We start from the raw sequence: 16,144 nt of genomic DNA on the forward strand, positions 1-16,144 counted from the left end.
TGGGCGGGCAGATCTGGGAAGATTTGGGGGCCTAATATGATCAAAATAGAGTATATGAACTTGAACCTCTCAAAGAATAAAAACGAGAGAGAGAGAGAGACAAAGTTGTGGGTTAGGGGAGTGGATATGGGAGGAGTTGGGGGAGAGAGCAAATATGAACAAAATAGATTTAAAAAGCCTCCAAAAATAAATGTGTTTTTTTTTTTAAAGAAGTACTGTAGAAAATTTGAAAAATAGAGAAGGGTGCAACCATGACTGTCCCTTGTTGTCTCCTGTGTGTGCTTGCATCTTTACACTGCTATTGTGTAATATGCTCTTTCTTTCCATATCACTTCTGACTGTAGGCAGCTCAGGCTGGAACCCTCTCAAAGGCCATTGCTTCAACCACTGAGCCATCGCTTCAGCCACTGAGCCATCTCTTTAACCACTGAGCCATCTCTTCAACCACTGAGCCATCTCTTTAACCACTGAGCCATCTCTTTAACCACTGAGCCATCTCTTCAACCACTGAGCCATCTCTTTAACCACTGAGCCATCTCTTTAACCACTGAGCCATCTCTTCAACCACTGAGCCATCTCTTCAACCACTAAGCCATCTCTTTAACCGCTGAGCCACTGCTTCAGCCACTGAGCCATCTCGCCAGCCCCCATTTTTGCTGAGGGTGAGTGTCATAACAAACATTTTCCTTTGTTTCTGGTATTTCATGGCTATCTAACATTCCATCAGGCAGTTAGGTTGCTGGTTAGTCATTCCTTATTCAGATCATTTACAACATCTTCTAACATACTGATTTGTGGGGAGGTGCCACAGCCTGCCTAGGTGGGTTGGAGGACACCTTGCAGGAGTTGATCTCCTTCCACAGTGTGGGTCCTGGAGATTAAATTCTGGGGGTCAGGGCTGGTGGCAATCCCTTTTATAGGCTGCACCATTGCACCAGTCCCCAGCTGTCCTGTTCTGTTTATTTTTTCTTGTTGTTTTGAGTTAGGGTCTCACTATGTAGTCCTAACTGGCCTGGAACTTACTATGTAGAGCGGGCTAGCCTTGAACTCATGGAGATCCACCTGCTCCTGTGTCCTGAGCACTGGGATTAGGTTAGATATGCCACCATATCTACCTCCAACATTTCTTAAACATGAGGATTTAAAACTCCTTTGTTGGTAAATTTGTGTGCATATGGGTGTGCAAGTTGGGAGGAGGGAGAAGCAGCGAATGTGTGTGTGTATGTGCACAGCACATACATGCAGTGAACAGGGGACACATGCTTGGTCATTGTACTGTCTGACCACCTGTTGGAGAGAGGGTCTTTCCCTGTCCTGGGGGATGATTAGAGTAAACTAGCTGACCAGCAAGGCCAGGGATCTCCACTTTCTAAATACTAGAACTGGGAATATGGAGCACCAAACCAGGTCTCCAATAGTATTCGTTTTATTCCCTAACACCTTCAATTTTTAAGAAGTTATTCCCTGCCCCACCCCCAATCCAGGCAGCGGTGGCAAACATTTTTAATCCTAGCACTTGGGAGGTAGAGGCAGGCAGATCTCAGTGAGTTCAAGGCCAGCCTGGGCTACAAAGTAAGTTCCAGGACAGCCAGGACTGTTATACAGAGAAACCTTGTCTTGAAAAAACCAAAACAAACAAAAAACAAAACAACAACAACAAAAAGAAGTTACTTCCCTTGTTTTTGAGGTAAAAGAAAAATATCTAATTCATTTTCCATCTTAGGAACTTTCTTCTAGAGAAATACACTGCGTGTTAATTAAGTCTATATCATATACCCTCAGTTTTACATTTCCCTAGAGGGACCCATACAAAGCCATGTGAAAATTCATCCCACTTACTAAGTTTTGACTTTTTCAAATTTATTATCTTTAAAAAGATAATAATAGATCAAACTAAATTAAAATTCACTTATTCTTAACTATTCTTTTTCTTTTTTAAAAAAAATATTTATTTATTATGTATACAATATTCTGTCTGTGTGTATGTCTGCTGGCCAGAAGAGGGCACCATATGGTTGCCGGGAATTGAACTCAGAACCTTTGGAAGAGCAGGTAATGCTCTTAAACACTGAGCCCTATCACTCCAGTCCCCTATTATTTTTAAGAAATTAGTTAAAAAACAAACAGACACTTAATAGCCAAGTAGACTCTGAGTTCAAAATAAGTGAGTAAACCTAGTTGCCCAAGGCAACGGCAGAGGGGTTGGGTCCTTACCTTCCTCAGCTTTTCTGGGGAAAACTCTAAGCCGACAAGAAACAGGGTGAAGAAGACCCCGAATTCTCCCAGCGTCTCCACCTGTACAATGGACTGAGAACAAGGAAGCTCATTATTGGATGCTTTCTTTACTAGCACATATTAACAAAGAACACACACTGATGATGGAGGATATTCCCCAGCCCTCCACCCCCACCAAAAACATGTTTTTTTTTTTAAATAAATGAATTCTGTGAATTTCCCTTATATCTGAGATCTTTTTGACTTCCTGCCTGTGCTTGTACATGCACACACACATGCACACACACACACACACATGCACACACACACGCACATGCACACACACACGCACACACACACACATGCACATACTTTCTCAATTTGCCAGAAAAGTATTTATTTTGATTATAGTTTCTATTGAGAAGCAGCTGTGGAGTTCACTGACTTTCAAATACATGGTCACTTCTGCCTTTGCTACTCCTTTTGTCAACACCCTTGCACGCGCACATACACATACACACACACATGGACAAGCAACAGGCACTGAAGTAGAGTTTAAGACCAATTCACCCTGATTTGTTTGGATACGAGCATGTCTAAGTAGGGAAGTTTTTCTCGTGAAGTGAATTTTCCCATTTGGCCACATCCCAGAGATTCTGTTATGTAATCTGGTATCTCTTGGCTCACTTGTCATTTGTTTTTAATACTGTCATAGTAAACGAAAAAAAAACAGGATGATATATTTAGCTTTTAATTTTTTAAGGTGTTCATGTGGTTGGTACGGTGTCCCTGAGTCCTTGTGCATCCTGAACCTAGCATGAACCAAGTTTGCAGCATCCTTGCTCTGTGTTTATTTGCATTGGTGCGGTGTTCCTGAGTCCCCATGCCGTCCTAGACCCAGCATGAACCAAGTTTGCAGCACCATTGCTCCGTGTTTATCCACGCCTTTTGCCTTCAGCCTTCCTTACTGCTCTACGTTTACTACACCTCGTTCACAATGCTGTTGTTTGTACGCCAGTGTTTGTTCCCATAGGGAACCTGTCCACTTACGGTTCACTCAGATGTTATTTCCTTGACATCTTCTTGTTTTTATGCCTCCTTACCTACTCCTATTTTCTTTTTATTTCCCTTCCCCTTTCTTGGTCAGATCATCGCCACAATGCCAAAACAATACACTTAAATCTCCACTTCTCAACAATGAAAGCCTATCAAGCTCCTAGAGGGAAACGCTGCTGGTTTGGTCCTGCTGACCATGCCCTACTTTTAGCTAGGATGCTCTTGGATCTTTACTCAGAATCACATCACCTTCTCATGGTACAGTTGATTGAGTATCCACACTATGCAGGTGTCATGTGGCCCAGTTATTCTGACCTTGCACTTTGTGAGGGATCTCTGCTCCTGTGTGCTTGTTTTTACCCTCCACACTCTAAATGGGAAAGGAATGAGGCAGAAGGATTTTCTCCTTAATCTCACTATACTTTTCTAAGTTGGTGGAAATATTTGGGCAGAATATAAACCTGGAGCACAGTTTACTATGCTGTGAAGTCTTTGAGACCCTCCCAGGACAGAGGGCTACTTCCACATCAGGTTATTTCTTCCTGGAAGGCAGCAGGCTTAGAGTCTGAGCAGGCTAGGCAGACAGCTCTTTTCCTGGCCAAAGATCATTTACTGTTCAGATCAATCTTCAGCCTGAAGTCACTGAGCTCTTCCAATCCAGTTCAACAGCTGTGGACTAGAGCTCCCCACAGGGCCCTGCACTGCCTCCTTCCACTCTCTCGGGGTGTCTTAGTGAAATGAGGAGGGTTCTGAGGCTGGTCCTGTACTCTCCTGGACTGTTCCCTCACAATAAACTAATAGCACCCACTCTGAGCAGCCTCTTCCCACTGTCACCTCCCCCCCACCAAGTATACTTAAGTGATGCACTCAAAAGTGACCAGGAACCGGTTCTTTCCTGCCGGAAGTGTGTTTATTTCCTTATGACAGGGACCATCACCCTGCTCCTGAGATGGCTTGAGGCCTACTGTCTCTAGAGACTGGGACTTCATCTCCCCAAACCACAGGAACTACATAAAATTACACTAAGATCAACATTTCCAGTTGATTTATTGTGTGAATGTTGGTGTGGACAACCCAGACTGTCATATCACCAGAAATGCAATTTTTAATGTTAACATAATTTAAAGAGACAGACAGCCTGTCATCAAGTCCTCTTGCCCCAAGAAATGCCGTATTCCCATGGATTAAAGAAAGCATCAAAGACATCTTTGACTGGTATCTTCACTGGCTTGAGCTTAGGTCTGTTTGGTCTCCATTCATGCATCATTTGCATCTTATTAGACACTAAAACAGTGAGAATTATTCTTACCTTAATACTGTTTAGTCCTGAAGGCCCCAGAAGCACACCACAGATTATATACCCAAACATCGTAGGCAAGCCTATTGTTGTACACAGCCAGCCACAAGGTAAGGACAGCATTCCTATGGTCACAATGTCCTAACACAGAAAGAAAAACATAATAAACACAGTGGTTGGTTGCGAGGCGGTAACGGGACAGAGATCGTTGATTTCATCTCATCCCGTGAGAATACAGATGAGGCGATGAGAGTCAGAGGGCAAGCTCTCACTCCTAATACATCTCACACAGTCGCTGAGAACCCTAAACTCTGCTCTAAGAGATGGGGTTCAGTTCTCAACAGGTTGGTCTGTTTGTTCAAGCTCTCTAAAAACATTCTAGGATCCAAGAACCCTTGAGTCCCATTGAGTGTTCTCATCCCAGGCCCTAAGAGCTCACATGTTAATTCGTGATACCTTAGATTTCTTACTACTCAGTAAGATCCAGCATGGTGCTGTGGACCCCAGATAAGCGAGACTTGGGGTGGGGTATTTATCCAGCCTCCAATACTTCATAGAAATTATTTATTCATCACAAGAGGAGGGAAAGAGAACTTTTCAGAGGGCCCCAACCTCCATGGAGGGTACTGATGGTGTCAGCGGCGGCACCAGCCCTAGGACAATTCAGTCCTAACCATGGACAGAGTACCTGCCGTGAGCTTGGTTCTCTGCCGGAAGAATTAGCAGCTGGGCGGAGCCCTAGGGCATCCAGTCTTTTCTGCCTACCAAGAGAGACTGTTTAAAACTCAAATGTAGTGCTGTCTGCCTGTAATCCTAGCACTTGGGATGCTAAGGCAGGAGGCCTGGTGAGAACTCATGGCCAAACTACATTACATAGTGAGCTCCAGACCAGCCCAGGCTTCATAGTGGCAGCCTATCTCAACAAAAGAAAAGAAGACAAAGAAGGCTTCTCAGAGAACAGGTGAGCCTCTGACAGCAAGAAGGTTGGCATCCGGTCTGAGGCAGGAGACAGCTCAGCCTTGCTGGCCAGCCCCAGGCTGATGGCTATGGCTTGCCTTTATGAAGTGGTGGTCTGCACGCGGAATAGTTGAATCTCGGGGCTTGGTCAGAATATACTGGTTGTTCTGGGAATCGATAAGCATGCTGAGGCCCAGGCCATCCTCCACTTCCCGCTTTGTGATATTCTGCTTGGAACTGGCCTCCTCTTCCTCCACTCTCAGAACCGCCTCAAAGTTGACTCCCTTGACCTGGAAGCATAACCAATATTATACAATTAGAATTAAGAGCTTTCACATCAGCATTTAAAGGATAAAGACTGAAAGAGTAACTGAAATGTTTTAGTGTCCTGTGACAAAAAGATCAGTAATGCTAAATCTGGGGCCAGGATCTGTAATCCCATCTTGTGAAGGGAGATACAAAGATTCCAAGTTCAAGACTTACCTGGACTCCTGAGTGGATTCAAGGGGGCCACAGGCAAGTTGGCAAGACTCCATCTCACAATAAATAAAAGTGAGAAGGCTGGGTGTGCAATCCAGGGGTATGGCACTGGGTGTGTAATCCAGGGGTGTAGAACTGGGTGTGTAATCCAGGGGTGCAGAACTGGGTGTGTAATCCAGGGGTACAGAACTGGGTGTGTAATCCAGGGGTGCGGAACTGGGTGTGTAATCCAGGGATGCAGCACTGGGTGTGTAATACAGGGGTGCAGAACTGGGTGTGTAATACAGGGGTGCAGAACTGGGTGTGTAATCCAGGGGTGCAGAACTGGGTGTGTAATCCAGGGGTGTAGAACTGGGTGTGTAATCCAGGGGTATGGCACTGGGTGTGTAATCCAGGGGTGCAGAACTGGGTATGTAATCCAGGGGTGCAGAACTGGGTATGTAATCCAGGGGTGCAGAACTGGGTGTGTAATCCAGGGGTGCAGAACTGGGTGTGTAATCCAGGGGTGCAGAACTGGGTGTATAATTCAGGAGTACGGCACTGGGTATATAATGGCACTGGTGTGTAATCCAGTTGTATGGTACTTTTCTAGCAATGTGGTGCACAGTTCTGGCTTCAATACGCAATGCTTACAACAAACCAAACAAACAAACCCAATTATAACCATTAGCCAGAATTAGGAAATTTTTCAACTAAAGAATTTAGAGGTAAAAATATTAGGACTTATGCTACTTCCAAACATCCACTTTCCTTGATTTATGGTATATTCTTCCAAATATCTGCAGTTCTAGAAAAGCCTTAGAGCTCTTCTCTGAACCCGGAATGAACTAAGCGTCCCTTTCCCTCCCTGTTTTCTATTCTCCCCACACACCGGCATTTACTCTGATTTGTTTTCAGCCCATCACTGTTTATAGGTCCCCCAAGACCCACAATTCTTGGCATCAGTATGAATTTTCCCTTATGATCTCAACATTGGACAAATGAGAAGCCTGAACCCTATTTCTGCTATAAACCTATCTTTTGCAGAATTTAACAGAGGTCCCAGTAGATAAGCACGGAAAACACAACCACCCCAAGGCCCGAGTCTAGAGCCCCAACCCAAGCTGAGTGGCAAAGCTAGGGCCTGAGACAGCCATTCATACGGGAGCAACTGAAATTGTTACAAGAGAAAGCAGACTAGCTAGCTCACTTCTGAGGACACGCCACATGAATTTCGATGTGGCACAGAGTGTTTTAGTGTATCCTCTCATCCTCAGCTTCCCTCAGACGCGCATGTGAGCATCTTGAGCATGCCAGGGCCCATGATACCATAACGGCTTATCTGGCGGAGAAGTCACCCTGGAGTGCTGCTTACTGATTTATTGTCGTCGAAGGCATGCTCCTCTATCTCCTCCTCCAAACGGTCCGCAGCTTTCCTCACGTCTTCAAGAATCTCATCGAGCATGGATAGACTCTTGTTTTGATGTTGCATGTTTTTAAGGGCTTCCACTTGGTGTTTTTCTGCAGCAAGGAGTTCCACATATTCTGTCTCTTCCTAACGATTTGCAAGAAGTGAAGATCTGGTGAGGGTTTACACCAGGCTATGACTTCCTCACGTCCACTAAGGGCTCTGATCTAGAGTAGACCTACAAGTTTTCTAGCTCAAGGGGGCCATTTGTACAGGTGCAATTCTAATTCTGACCAGCAGAGGGAGTCTAACATCCTTAACTGTTCATATACACTGAGCTTAGCAGGGCAAGCAAAAAGGAACCAGCAAAGAAGCATCCTAAGCAGGCTTGCTCACCACCCATGAAGGTCCTCTGCTAACAGAAAACCATGCGCTGAGCACAGCAATGCTGCGAGGCATCGTACTGCCATGCATGGCTATCTAGCTACTTTCTGAGTTTACAGGTAAGCGTACAATCCAACCCTAGTCAGTCTGAGCAGAGCACTAGGATTTACATGACACGGACAGGTGCCTTCTGGAGGCAATGATGGCGCAAACAGGGCTGTGAGGAAGGCTGCCCCCAGCTAGCCCTCCTACTTTTGTGTGTCGCCCCACCCCAATCTCCCATCCCTGCCAGATCCCTAGACAGGGCAGGTTTCCCCCAGATTGGAAGCTGACCTTAATGGCAGCCTCCCTCAAAGCCTCCAGCCGTTGCTTGCTGCTCTCCTTCATGTTGACCACATCTCTGTAATCCCCCTGCAGGGCTCTCTGCAATCCATGGATGGCCTGGAAGACGGAGTTTTCACTCTCGTTCAGTTCTTTCTGGAAAATCTCGAATGTGTGCACCTGGAAGAGCTTCTCTTCCCCCGACAGGGTGGCGTCCTTCTCCACTGCTCGGATGGCGCTCTTCAGTTTGTTCAGCACGACGTTCTTCTGCCGCAGGAGCCCGGTGAGCCTCCTGCAGCTGTCCAGGACCCACTGCTTCCTCTGGGTGGCGGTGGCCCCCTTCCCGCGGTGTAACTTGATGGCATGCTTCGCGACCTCCTCGTGCTCGGCAGCGCTGGCTATCAGGTGAAAGAACGGAAGCAGCACCCAGAGGAGGCTCTCATCCAGAACCTTCATGGTCCAAGGACGCGGGGCAGGGTGCAGGGCCTTCTGCTACATCCGGCTTCCATTTTCCACGCACATTCTCAGCTGAGAAAACAGATACGACTTTACATCAACTTCTGAACTATTGTATTCAGATTACAACCAAACACTGGATGTTAAAGCACCATACGTGGCGAGTAAAGGAGCTTCGTCAACTTTAGAGATGACTTTAAGAGCTTAAAACACAGCCCTGCTAGGCAATGATGTCAGACGCCTGTAATCCCAGGACATAGGAGAGGGGAAAAGAAGACTCAACTGGGAAATCAAGGCCAGTCTACACCACAGAATGTCTTGTCTCAAAACAACCCAGCAACTACAGCAGTAAGTAAATCACACAGCTTCGTAAACTGACCACGTGTGAAAGACAGAATCTATCCACTTAAGAAGAACCACATGTTGCTGGGCAGTGGTGCCACATGCCTTTGATCCCGGAACTCAGGAGGCGGAGGCAGGCGGAGCTTTGTAAATTGGAGGCCAGCCTGGTCTACAGAGTGAGTTCCAGAACAGCCAGGACTACAGAGAGAAACCCTGTCTCAGAAAAAAAGCAGAAGAATAAAAATCAACTTTCCCGTCACATGGGAAGTCACTGTCTTCTGAGGTGCTGAGTGGCACACTCGGCCACTCTGCTTCCCAGAGCCTTGGGGAGTATTGTCAATTTTCCCAGGTCTGCCATAGTTAATGGAGGAAGATATGAGAAGAGTCTGACACTCCTGGAACTCTAGGACTGGACCAAAGGCTCAAACCTTTTCCACCACTGAGGCTCAGGCTCACCCTCCTTTCCTCTGAAGGGAGACCTAACACAACATATCAGAGTTGGGCAAAAAGAACAGAGAACCTGTTTCTGATGTCTCGCTTTGGGGCGTGAGGAAGTCTTGGTGCCAGCTGCAGCTGAGACGATGAGAAGACGCTGCCCGAGGCAGGTGACAGCCGTGTCTTAGAAGCTGGTGGTTGCAGTGCTCAGTTATGGTCACTGAGAAGGCATGGCCTTGGAGGCTGAAAAACAGACCAAATCAGAAACAATGATTAGACAGGTCCAGTGAGTTAAACTCTAAGAGTTAACCATAGAATCGGCTGGACATGGACCCTGGTCACAAGGACTTATGCCCACGGAAAAATATTAATGTTTGTACAACTGAGACATTTTCTTAATTGAGGCTTACTTTTCTCAGATGATTTTAGCTTGTGCCAAGTTGACAGAAAACTAATCAAACAATCAAAATCACCAAGAAAAGACCACGTTGTGGCTGAAAGCCAACTGTCAGGTTTCAGCAGGGCTTGAGCAGTCTGGCTGCTCAGGCTGGCTAGAGACGTGTGGAGAAAGACCTCACTGCTTTAGTAGCTTTCCTCTGTGCCAGTATCAACACAGCTTTACCCACCCGGGTGATCAACTCACAAGCAAACTGACCATTTCCTCCTACGTGGCAATAAACCGGATCTGTTCCCTCTATGCTTCCTGCTGCCCTCCTCCTGCCCCCAAGGGGCGTAGTCCCACTTTAGATGGGCACTCTGTGGCTTCTCCAGAGCCAGGGCAGGAACTTGGGATCCTTCGTTTCCTCTTCCTGTCACTCATCGTCCCCCACACATCTCCAAATGTGATGATTTTATAGATCCCATGCCTCAGAAAACAGTGTGTGTGAGAAGGGCATATCACACTCATCTCTACTTCCTTCCTCAGCCAGGTTCCTGGAATCAGTCATCTTCCAGTTCATACAGGAGAGAGTTAATTTTTATAACAACTTTTTGAGGATTCAGTTGTGCAAACAGGAATATTTTTCATAAAAGACACTTGTAACATGAAGATGATTGAAATTATCTAGACACTCATAAAATACGGCACCTTTTTCATGAGTTCATTTTACTTTATTTACCTTCAAATCTGCCTACAAAATCCTATATATTTTATAAAATTTAGTAAATTAGTAAATATTTTTTAGTATGCTGCTATTTTTAATTGCTTAAAAAGACATTTTGATGGCAGGAGGGATGGTGTACACTTGTAATCCCAATACTCAGGAAGCTGAACTAAGGCAGAGAAGCCAGGAGCTCAAGGTCACTGTGAACTACACAGAAAGTTCGAGGCCAGCCAGGGTTACATAAGAAGAGGACATTTTTCCCCCAGTAGCAATGATGACAATAATAAAATGGAAAGACTCTCTGGTTTTCCGCAATACTGAACAACCACATTCAACAACTTGGATAGATCACAACACTGACTGGAGAGATCCCCCAAAGGCAAAACGTTGCAAAGTCCACCTAATGTTCTCAAAATAACAGCATGACCGGAAGGCCAGGTGGACGAGCGGTCCTTAGGGTGAGGAGCAGCAGGTGGTGGCAAGGGCTGCTGAGAGGAGCAGGAGGGATTCCCCAGAGCTAGACAGGCCTGAATAGACGAGGGCAAAGATGTTTAGACACACTTACTCAACTGGGGCTCACATAGCTGAGCCACTCTGAACAGCAGGCAATCTGAACAACATCCCAAGGTTGACTGCTGACACTTCCTGCTGGTATACAGCCCAGAGGGCAAAATGCTGCTCCCAGAGAAAACAAGTGAAGGATCTACTCCACCTAATTTTTCTTATTAGTCTTAAAACTGAGTTGGAAATTAATAAATGGAACCTCCTGAAACTGAAAAGCTTCTGTAAAGCAAAGGACACAGTCAACAAGACAAAACGACAGCCTACAGAATGGGAAAAGATCTTCACCAACCCCACATCAGACAGAGGTCTGATCTCCAAAATATACAAAGAACTCAAGAAATTGGATACCAAAAGATCACATAATCCAATAAAAAAAATGGACTACACACCTAAACAGAGAACTCTCAACAGAGGAAGCTAAAATGGCTGAAAGACACTTTAGGAAATGTTCAACATCCTTAGTCATCAGAGAAATGCAAATCAAAACAACTCTTGAGATTCCATCTTACACCTGTAAGAATGGCCAAGATCAAAAACACTGATGACAACTTATGCTGGAGAGGTTGTGGGGAAAAGGGAACACTTCTGCATTGTTGGTGGGAATGCAAGCTGGTACAGCCCCTTTGGAGATCTGTGTGGCAATTTCTCAGAAAATTAGCAAACAACCTTCCTCAAGATCCCGTAATACCACTTCTGGGTATATATCCAAAGGATGCTCAATCATGCCACAAGGACATGTGCTCAACTATGTTCATAGCAGCTTTGTTTGTCATAGCCAGAACCTGGAAACAACCCAAATGCCCCTCGATTGAAGAATGGATAAGGAATATGTGGTACATTTACACAATGGAGTACTACAAAGCAGAAAAAAATAACGACAGCTTGAATTTTGCAGGAAAATGGATGGAGCTAGAAAACATCATTTTGAATGAGGTAACCCAGACATAGAAAGACAATTATCACATATACTCACTCATAGGTGGTTTTTAAACATAAAACAAAGAAAGCCAGCCTACAAATTACAATCTCAGAGAACATAGACAACAATGAGGACACTAAGAGAGACTTACATAGATCTAATCTACATGGGAAGTCGAAAAAGACAAGATCTTCTGAATAAATTGGGAGCATGGGGACCTTGGGGGAGGGTTGAAAGGGGGAAGGTGAGAGGCATTGAGGGGAGCAGAGAAAAATGTAGAGCTCAATAAATTTCAACTAAAAAAAAAACTGAGTTGAAATATAGTCATCTCAAAATGAGTTTTTAAAATATTATTTATTAAATTCTTGGATTTATTAATTTTGTTATTTTATGTGTATGAGTGTTTTGCCTGCAGGTATGCATATGTGCCATATGCGTGCCTGGTTCCCGTGGAGGTTATGAGCATGTCAGATTTGCTGGAACTGGAGTTACAGATGGTTGTGAGCTGCCATGGGTGCTGGGAATTGAACCCAGGTCTTCTAGAAGAGGAGCAAGTGTTAACTGCTGAGTCAACTCAAAATCCTAAGTCCTCCACAGTTTTACATTTGGATGAGGAAACTGCACACAAACAGAGACTTTTTTTTCTTCTTATTGGTTTTGTTTCAGTTGTTGTTTTTTGGTTTTGAGACAGGGTCCAGGGTCTCTCTGTGTAGTTTTGCTGTCCTAGACCTTACTCTGTAGACTAGACTGGCTTCAGACTCAGAGATTCCCTCTGCCTTTGTCTCCCAAGTACCGGAATTAAGGTGGGTGACTCTATGCCTGGCTTTCTTTTTTCTTTCTTTCTTTTTTTTTTTTGAGGGGGGGAATTTGGTTATAGAAGAAACTTTTTTTTTTAATTAAAGGTTTATTTATTATGTATAGTGTTCTGTCTGTATGTATACCTGCCGGTCAGAAGAGGGCACCGGATCTCATTGTAGATTGTAGATGGTTTTGAGCCACCATGTGGTTGCTGGGAATTGAATTCAGGTCCTCTTAAAGAGACGCTAGAGCTCCTAACCTCTGAGCCATCTCTCCAGCACCAGAAACAACTTTCTGAGAGTCAAACTCACGGCTTTTCTTCATTGAGAACTGAAATATCAATACTTCCAGTATAAAGATCACATAATCTCCCAGGTATTCCTGTATTCTCAACCGTGAATTTAAGGACAGCCTGATGCTGTGGGACAATGGTCTTGTACCCTGTAAAGATCTGTTACGTGTATTTTAATAAAATGCTGATTGGCCAGTAGCCAAGCAGGAAGTATAGGTGGGGCGACCAGAACATGAGAATTTTGGGAAGAAGAAAGGTTCAGTCTGCAGTTGTAACCCAGACACAGAGGAAACAAGATGAGAATGCCTCGCTGATAAAAGGTACCAAGCCATGTGGCTGACACAGACAAGAATTATGGGTTAATATAGGATTTAAGAGTTAATAAGAAGTCTGAGCTAATAGGCCAACCAATTTATAATTAATATAGACCTCTGTATGTTTCTTTGGGGCTGAATGGCTGCAGGGATCAGGCAAGACAGAAATTTCTGTCTTGGGATACATAGACATTTCAGACTAGCCTGGACTACAAACAAACAAAAAATCAAAGCCTTTAATCCCAGCACTTGGGAGGCAGAGGTAGGTGGAACTATGTGATATGAGGCTAGTCTGGTTTACATAGTTTCAGAACAGCCAGATCTATATGAGATCCTATCTCATAAAAACAAAACATCTATAATAGTCAAGATTGTAGTCATGTTAGTTAGGTTTTCTAGATAGATAGAGATATATTTCAGTTAGATAGGCATTCTTCAAATCTTTCAGAGACCTTCAGAATATGGCATTTAAAATGTTTTAATAACTTAGGACTTTTCATGACAATGAGACATGTTTGCTCCTGGCAGCACCAATCTACTTCAAGAGGAAGATGGACATTGATAAGTCTCCTTATGGAGTTGGTTAGCCATTTAAGCAAGAAACTGCTCTTGCCTGGACTGCTTGATGTTATGCTGTATGAACTGGACATGCAGGACCTACAGAGAAATGACTGTTGAACTTGCTTAAAGGTGAGATGGTCCTTCAGGGTTCCTGTTTTATGAGTCTGCCAGATATTCTGCAGGACACAGAAGAAAATGACTGACAAACTGCCAATATAGGTGGAACCGTCTTTGAAATTTCCTGCTTCGTGAAAAGGTCTGCTGGATACTATGGGCCTGTAGGCTGAAGATGGATGCCTCAACAGTACAGAAGAACTTCGGGTGACTGTCCAGGCAGCGAGATGTCTCTGTCAATTCTAGAGTTTTGGAAGTTGCTCATGATGCACTTCCTGTTTACTTAGGTAATATTATATCCTCCTGGAGTCTCTGATGGAGTTGAATGGATAGTTATAATTACAGTTTTCCTTAGTTATGATAAAAGATAAAGTAGATTATAAATATTGTGACTGTAATTCTTGCTTGATAACTATTTTGTATATGTAATTTTACCTTAAAATTTTCATTTAGACAGAAAGGGGGAGATGATGTGGGATTCCCCTCTGTATGCTGCGATTACCATTGATTAATAAAAAATGTTTTGGACCTATAGCAAGGCAGAACTTAGCTAGGCAGCGGGGTGGGGAGAGTAGCTCGCGGGTGGTGGTGGTACGGGACAGGACACTAAACTGAACGCTGGGAGAAAGAAGGTGGAGTCAGGAGAAGCCATGTTGCTCCATCAGAGACAGACACCAGAACTTTACCCAGTAAGTCACAACCTCGTGGTAATACACAGAATAATGGAGAAGGGTTAATTTAAGATGTGAGTTGGCCAGAGATATACCTAAGCTATTGGCCAAACAGTATTGCAAATAATATGCTGTGATTATTTTGAGGCTGAGCAGCTGGGAACAAACAAGTGGCCTTCAAACAATACAAAAGAATCATAAATTTTACTTCAACTTATTAAGAACAAAGCAATTTTAGTTTTCATTTTTGAAACACTGTATGACTACATAAGCCAGGCTACTGTCAGGCTTCTCATTCGCCTGCCTTAGCCCCCAAGGTAGAAGTTCTCTACAAGATGGTGTACAAAAGGTTGTTCAAATAGCTATTTTATTTGTTCAGGAGGTTCCAATTCAAGTCCACAAAGTAGATAGAGCCTACTCGCTAGTCAGCTGCCTGTGTCTGTTCTTTCTTTAGTTAGGGAAGCCAAGGAGGAGACAGAGACTGTGAAGAACGAGGCCCTTTCATCGGTAGCAAATATTTCTCCGTGTAAGCAAATCTACTCTGTGCCCCACATAGACGAGCTAGATGGTGAAAGCGAAGGCACTTGGGTCTATGCGGTCTTACCCTCCTTTTAAGAGTTGGCTGATGCAGCAAAGAGCCACAAGAGGCTGGAGCCAGAGGTTAAATCTACTGTGCGAGAGGGACCTTCCAAGTCACTTTCAACAGACTTGACTGGTTACACCAAAATAAAAAAATAAATAAAAAGAAAGAAAGAAAGAAAGAAAAACTATACCCAAATTAAGAACTAAGGAATCCCCGAGTAATGTGTAAACTGTCTTGGTTGCTTGTTGACTACACCTCCCAGGCTGTATAAGCTTAAATCAAGTGTTGCTGGACACCGCACTCCTTGCACCGCACCCGCCCTCAAGACAATCTTGAGGGGTCCGTTTCCAGGTATACCTTTGAAAAGAGGTTGTCTGTCTCAGTACCTCGGGGAGCTGAACCCTCGAGTCTAGGTGAAGTCTCGAGAAGGGGAGCCCCTCCCCACCCCCAGAAAAGAAATCACTGGAAAGGGAACTTCCCGGAAAGGAGCCGCCCACAGGAAAGGGGACAAAGGCAGCCCCCGAGGAAGAACGCCCTTTTGGAAGAGACAAACCGTGAAGGATTCCCGGGTAGAAGTTCCCAGGATTGAGTTCCCCGGAAGGGGACCCCGGTGTAACCGGTCTCATGACAGGAGTCCCGCAACCGCAGAGCTCACCCCAGTGGAGGAGGCCGCTCTCTGGACCTGAGACCTCAGCATCACTGTCTCCGATCGGGAGCTTCCTGGCGCAGCCAGCAGGACAGACGTGAGCCAGCCCACATCCCTTTCGTGGGCGTGGGACCAGGACACGGAGAACGGCACCGCCCTCTTCTTACTTCAGGCTCTTCTGACGTGCTGCTGAAAAGTAGTCGCGGCTCCTTTAAGCAGGCTGCTGGTGGACAGCTCCGTCGGCCTTTGC

At 44.8% G+C, this 16,144-nt stretch overlaps 1 protein-coding gene across 4 annotated transcripts in view; it reads right to left on the minus strand.

The window, feature by feature from the left end:
- Positions 1–16,112, minus strand: part of Slc9d1 (solute carrier family 9 member D1) — a 37,928-nt gene extending 21,816 nt beyond the window's left edge. For 2 of the 4 annotated variants that reach the window (XM_048456221.3, XM_048456219.3), the window contains exons 1-7: positions 15,904–16,112; positions 9,415–9,572; positions 8,109–8,624; positions 7,359–7,538; positions 5,623–5,814; positions 4,580–4,708; positions 2,215–2,307 (exon numbers count right to left, since the gene is read on the minus strand). In XM_048456221.3, the coding sequence (XP_048312178.3) occupies positions 2,215–2,307; positions 4,580–4,708; positions 5,623–5,814; positions 7,359–7,538; positions 8,109–8,552 (1,038 nt within the window). In that variant the 5' untranslated portion in view covers positions 8,553–8,624; positions 9,415–9,572; positions 15,904–16,112. Of the gene's footprint in view, positions 1–2,214; positions 2,308–4,579; positions 4,709–5,622; positions 5,815–7,358; positions 7,539–8,108; positions 8,625–9,414; positions 9,573–9,739; positions 9,883–15,801 lie in introns of those variants that run through there. The other 2 variants (XM_048456220.3, XM_085680657.2) reach the window with 2 other exon arrangements.
- Between the last annotated feature and the right edge of the window lie 32 nt (positions 16,113–16,144).

The sequence above is a fragment of the Myodes glareolus genome, chromosome 23 (genome assembly GCF_982192425.1).
Source record: "Myodes glareolus chromosome 23, mMyoGla1.1, whole genome shotgun sequence".
Classification (NCBI taxonomy): Eukaryota; Metazoa; Chordata; class Mammalia; order Rodentia; family Cricetidae; genus Myodes; species Myodes glareolus.